The sequence below is a fragment of the Laetiporus sulphureus genome (genome assembly GCF_001632365.1).
Source record: "Laetiporus sulphureus 93-53 unplaced genomic scaffold LAESUscaffold_12, whole genome shotgun sequence".
NCBI classification, from domain to species: Eukaryota; Fungi; Basidiomycota; class Agaricomycetes; order Polyporales; family Laetiporaceae; genus Laetiporus; species Laetiporus sulphureus.
Window position 1 is genome coordinate 590,117 of NW_024468521.1, and position 6,000 is coordinate 596,116.

Sequence of the window (6,000 nt, forward strand, 5' to 3'; positions counted from 1 at the left end):
TTGTCAAATATGGCTCGAACCCATAAAATTGCGCAGCAATTCAAGTCCGTTAGTAAGCAGTCTGGCATCTCACCTGCGAGTTCCTCATGACTGATGAAAATACAGCATATAGGTAGGTCTCTGAATCACACATGGAGGATGGGGATTGATTCTCGAATCCCAGAACGAACAGACGCAATGTTGGCATGCTTCTGCTTGCCAAGGCAGATCACTCGATGTGATAGTTATGATGTTCAGTTCAATGTAAGCCACTTCAATGTAGCAGATAATAATGCTCTAAACTTGCATCTCCACAGCACCGTTTATAACATTTTCATCAGGAATTTACTCGTTAATATGTATATTTGACGCGAAATAGCAGCAGCGGTGAAGGCTTGCATGACTACGATAGCTCAGATGCCGATCTACACCTGTGAGGTTTCTGGCCATGTTTCATGATCTAATTTGCGCAATTCGGGCGTAGGATTCTGGACACTGCAAAGACGATAGTCACACTGCACATGCGTGCCTGCATCTCATGGTCTCTGAGATCCTCATGCAATCTCCTAGTTATTATGTTGTGTCTTCGTCGACGTCCATCGCAACTTCTTATCATCACTTGTGGTGCCGAGATCAGATATCATATATACAAACTGTCATGTTCTCATGTAAACCCAGCTGTAAGACCGTTCTCACTCTATGTTAATTCTGTGCATGATGTGACAGTACGCGTTGCCACGTATCACCAGAGTCGTCTGCTATCAAGACAATCATTATGGATGAACGCATGACGCATGGGACCATCTCAGATAATGGTGAACAAGTCTGAACAACAATCATTTGCCCCAGTCGCTAAAGACAGCGTGCGACGATAGGAAGGCCTCGTGCATAGATGCAGTGAGTTTTTCAGAAACCTAAATGTCTAAAACGACCGTCCATAAGCTTTATAGAGATTCCGCTTCAAGCCTTCGCCGGACCCACCAGATAAAACGCAATGTCCGTGACCAACTAGCCACTTTCGTGAAATGGTGCGTAAAGAAGCACAAACGTCTCTCATTGGTACGTTTGGGGTTTTATATAACATTCAGCGGGTTTGAAAGTGTATCGTAACTACGTGAGCTCGAAAAGCTCACCATGAGCGAGTCACCTACGTTTTGCCGGATCTTTCATATATGTGTGCGCAAGGGGCGTTCATGTCCGACTTTATTCATCGACTGATCTATTAGCTTGTGCGTTATTCAGACTTTCTTTCGATTTCGCCTCTCTCCGAACTGGCTACTTTCCTATCTCAGCAAGATAGACTGTTCCGAACCTGGTACATGACGAAAAAGGGCACTATAGATCGTTCATTCCTTTGTAGGGGTTCGAGAAGCTAAGAAATCAGCCAGGTCCTTGGCGATCCAGTCATGCATCCGACTGGTCGGATGGAGGTGGTCGACCCAGATGCCCCCACCCGATTTCCTGACGTCCTCAGTTGCAAATCCATGAGCAACCGGATCATCTAGCACACGGTTGAACGTGTCCCAGGAAGAGAACTGCAGGACAGTCGCGTCAGGGTGGGCAGTTGAGAACGCCGCAGCTTGCACGTCCAACTCAGCATTCCAGGTTCTGTATATCTGGCTTCCTACATCCTTGTTAGACAGCATACGACCTACATGTGAGGGCACAAAAGGTCAAGTTGGATGTTGCGTGTACGACGGTTCGAGCTCGTACCGATAGGCGAGAGGTGAATTGGTGGTACATCGACGAGAAGAAAGTTGCGTGCGCCTGCCTCATACAGTGCTTCCTGCTCTTTAAAAAGTTCTTTCAAAGAGCTTCCGATAATCTCATCATCGGAGCCTCTACAATTTGATGAGCACAATGACGAAGCGCATAGAGATGAGACGCTCTTTACCCGCAATCGTTGATCCCCACCCAAGTGACTGTAGCATATGTTAATACGTGAGTACACAAGGAAGTGACTCTATCAACCTACTGAAAAGTGTGTCTGTTGAAGACCAAGGTGCCCAGTCAGGCTTTCTCCCTGCTGTAGGCAGGAACCGGTTGCGAATCTGGATTCGGACGCCGGATACGGTGTCTCCTCCCACGGCATAATCGTACACCAGCATCTGGCCATGGGGGGAATAGTTGGTAATTAAGTGACCGACCCAGTTTGCTGTATCGCTCTCAGTCCAGGTGACGCCGGGAAACTCGACCCCGAGTGGCTGGACTTCGGTGGGGTGTGGCGACATCAAAGCAAGATAGCCAACGTCAGAATATGAGTCACCGCTGTTTTCGAAGTTTAAAAACATCAATTTCATTGCAAAGTTGTCGGTCCAAGATGCTCACAAGACTACGAGTCTGGAGATGCCAGCAATCCCCTTCCATGATGGGGTGATATTGTTCGTATGCATCGATGATTGCGATCAGCGTTGGAGAAGGTGCGATATACAATCTTCAGTTACTGAACGTCTATGGGCGGGCTTGAAGCTTGAATGTTCGGTAGAGACAGCGAACCAAGTGGCAAATATCAACTTGCTGGAAATCCCTCGACGGTAGCGCTGGTGGAACGCGTCCACGCGGCGCGTCGAGCGCGTCTATGATTCTCATGGGCACGTGGTCTCACCTTACAAGCAACTACTTTCATCGGAAATACTGTTGTGATGGCCTGGAAGGACAATCACTTCAGGTACGCATCCGTACTGCCTGTCGCGCCACGTTGAGTCAGGTGGCAGGCTCGTATGACACTGGAGATCAGACACCCGCTGCGTCTCATAGCTAGCTGTATCAACAGAGCATGTTGATATGTCAAGGATGATGGTAAGGAGGGTGTATTGATTATTGCCATTTTCAATAGCGACGACTTGTGAACAGGCAAACATTCTCGGTGAATAGCGTATGGCAGAAACAGCGTAGGCGCGATTAGTGCCTTGAAGAGCTCTCGTCATTTTCGACTACGCTTTCCTGTCTCCGGTTCTTTTCATTAGCTTCTTCAGTTGAGTCTTCATTCTCTATCGCAGCTTCATGTGCGCGAGACCTTTGCATTGAGACAGTGAAGATGATTGAGTGGATCATTTATTTAGGGAAAGCACTCCACTGTCACACTTACCAAGTTGATAAAGACGATAGTCTCCGAGCGACGAAGCTGCTCAAAAGGCTCGATGACTGAGCATTATCTGAGTCCTCCTGCATCTCCTTGAGCACTTGGCGTGAGTTGAGTCTGAATAGCAGTGAGCTGCTGTGATTCATTATGATCATGAGCTTTGCATACGTCGCGAGCGCCACGTTTACAGTGACTATCTTTATATTCAGATCTCTATGTGTCGATAAACTAGAGACCGGCGACTTACGTGTGCCAGAGAAACAGTATACACCATCCATTGCTTGTGTCCCATTTGGCTTGTACTGTGAAACATTTCTGTGAACGTACAGCTTTGGGTGACGTGGCTTGAACTGACAGTAACGATGACAAATAGTTGGACGGCGCTGTAACATAATGAACAGCGAATATGCGACAACGATGAACGAATGACCTGTGCCACATCGAGTACTCACAAGAGGGCTATCGCTCGGTTGATCGTCCACATGATGAGTTTCGTGATGACGAACTCCGTCCTAGATGCAACGCGATCAGCGCACAAACGGCACTCGCATGTGCAAGACACCATTTACGCTTGACAGCCCGTCCTAGCGCCATGAAATATGGAACATAGACAGACCGCTATGTAGAAATCGACGGCAAGAACCGAATACCCTTGTATCCGACCAGGCACCTATAAATGCACGACGTTAGCCCGCTTCGAGCAAAAGGCAGGAGCGTGACGGACGTTGACTCGCTCGATGGCGACAATATCGGTAGGACTGGAAAGGCTACCACCAACTGAATCAGTTCCTTCACGAAGAACACGTGCAAATGGAAAGCACTCACATGTCGTAGGCAGTGACTGTACGCGAGAGGCGTGAATATCACAAAGTGCGAGAATTCAGAGAAAAGGGACATACCGAGCCCACAGACTTAACATATAGCACGTCAACAGCGTCTCTGATGTCAATGAGGAATATAAGACGTCATACCGAACGACAACAATGTCAAAAGAGCCTGTGCGATTTGCATCGCGATCAGACTGGACGTCTAGCGATACCATAACTGACAAACTCTTACCCCAATCGTTGTCAACGGCTTACGCAATGGTCTATTCTTAAGTACTGCAATGATATAATGAGCACACGGAACAATTAATCGAAGGAAAGAACTCACGAGTCCAGATATTTCGGATGTATAGACTGTAATGACTGGGTCAGAGTCGTTGCGGAACCATGAGCGGCTCTGACGCACCATTGTACCGCCAACACCGTTGCAGCCTACAGCGTAGATAGTCAGCTAAGAACGGCGCGATTTTGCTACAACCGTACGGTTATTATAAAGTGAACCTTCACGCAATACCATTAGCACTACAGGGAACTGAACGGCCATAGCAACAGAATCTTACGGTGTATGAACTAAGATAGTCAGGAGTTAGCTCCGAATATGGCGATAGCGCATGTCGTTTGACTATGACTCACATAGGAAGTAGAAGGAGCGCAGAAGGATTGCTATGGTTGGCTATGAACCAATACCAAAGCAACTACGACACGTTGAGATGAGAGAGATCAACATATTTTTCAGAAACAACGCGCACCTGGCCATGAAGGAAGTCTTTCACTGTGTCCATCAGCCTGTGAAATGTTGCATATTGGGTGATGATGTCTTCTGTTAGAGGACCAACCATAGAAAGATCACCTGTTCGTAGCGTATCAGCAGTCGATCTGAGAAGAGAAAAGAGAACGGCTTCGCTGACCAGAACCCTTAAAGGGGCACCGTCGTGGTTGGAATTATGAAAGTAATATATCGTCTGAGAGAAAGTGCCGCCGTAGAATCTATAGAAGAAATTGGTTAGATTGGTTAGCTCTGTAAGATCAACGAAACAGCCAGTCATACAGGAAACACAGGAGCATCCCAACGAAAGTCGAGGTGAACGTTGTTTCCGGGCCGAGCGTTGTCCCTGACATTGTGATCAATAGAGGCAACGACAATGCCCGCGAAGCATTATAAGAGACAGAGATACAATTATACGGTTTACTTGCAACCCTAGTACGCCGCCGCTCTTCGAGTGGTTTGTCAGGAGCTCATGTGCTGTGAACGTCAGTAATCCTTGGCTGTTATTGGCTGAGACCTACTTTACTATTTTTGCCAAACCAGTAATCTCTCGACCTGTGGGTAACATCTAGAATTTGGGCGCTCCATCGAAGTCGAAGCAGTGAATGCCAAGAACCAGCCTGGAGGAACTTCCCACCACCAGATCGAGCATTGGAGCGCACGCTCGAATATCGCAAAAAAATTTGACGAGGTATATATTGGCATTATTGGAATGGAACGTTGGGAAGGTTCGAATATGCGATGTAAATTCGACTGTCAGCTGCTGTCCAAGGCCATCGAGGACGTCTGTTGCGACGCGTATTCGCACATACCACGAAAGCTGTGAGTACGTCTTGGGGCCGGTGATGTAAGAGCCGTGCTGGAATGTACTCGGATCAACGTGGTACAGATCTGTAACTGTTTGGGTATTGCAGTTCGCAGGTCAACTCTTTCAGAAACGCACCGTGCAAATACGTATATGCCGTCTGGTCTCGTACCCGTGCGTTCGTCTCTTGGTAAGAAACTCAACGTCTGGGAGTACCAATTATATTGGAAAGCGTGGGCAATAAAGGCGGCCGAATTGGTTGTGGAAGGCTCTGCGTATATATTCAGGCATAATGGCAAGAAGTGAATCGTGCGCAAATTTATGCGCTAAAGCTGTCCCCTTCGGTTTCAAGTCAATCAAGAGTACAGACCTCTCTCCGGCATGGATAGAAGCATCTTAAAATGTTGCTATGATGCTGGTTATGCGACTCTGACCTTCGTACTGTGATAATTGCAAGCGATCCACACGTGGTGGACACATTGCCATGGAGGTGCTGACGGCGAAAATCTGAAATGATGAATGAGCTTAGCCCTTGAATATT

The 6,000-nt window shown here is 47.5% G+C and overlaps 2 protein-coding genes across 2 annotated transcripts; both read right to left on the reverse strand.

The window, feature by feature from the left end:
- Positions 1 to 1,325: 1,325 nt before the first annotated feature.
- Positions 1,326 to 2,372, reverse strand: LAESUDRAFT_649862 (carbohydrate esterase family 16 protein; the record flags this gene model as incomplete). The annotated part of the gene is made up of 5 exons (XM_040904202.1): positions 1,326 to 1,630; positions 1,693 to 1,820; positions 1,874 to 1,901; positions 1,955 to 2,247; positions 2,308 to 2,372. The coding sequence occupies 5 exons, from the start codon at positions 2,370 to 2,372 to the stop codon at positions 1,326 to 1,328; spliced, it is 819 nt and encodes a 272-aa protein (XP_040765996.1).
- A 508-nt stretch (positions 2,373 to 2,880) lies between these two features.
- On the reverse strand, positions 2,881 to 5,007 carry LAESUDRAFT_757935 (uncharacterized protein; the record flags this gene model as incomplete). Its single annotated transcript, XM_040912377.1, has 21 exons — positions 2,881 to 2,995; positions 3,068 to 3,178; positions 3,230 to 3,254; positions 3,309 to 3,363; positions 3,417 to 3,444; positions 3,514 to 3,573; positions 3,631 to 3,731; positions 3,786 to 3,828; positions 3,887 to 3,902; positions 3,961 to 3,972; positions 4,033 to 4,057; positions 4,121 to 4,164; positions 4,217 to 4,242; positions 4,295 to 4,320; positions 4,372 to 4,389; positions 4,449 to 4,458; positions 4,522 to 4,583; positions 4,638 to 4,674; positions 4,725 to 4,738; positions 4,797 to 4,875; positions 4,937 to 5,007. The coding sequence occupies 21 exons, from the start codon at positions 5,005 to 5,007 to the stop codon at positions 2,881 to 2,883; spliced, it is 978 nt and encodes a 325-aa protein (XP_040765997.1).
- Positions 5,008 to 6,000: the final 993 nt, after the last annotated feature.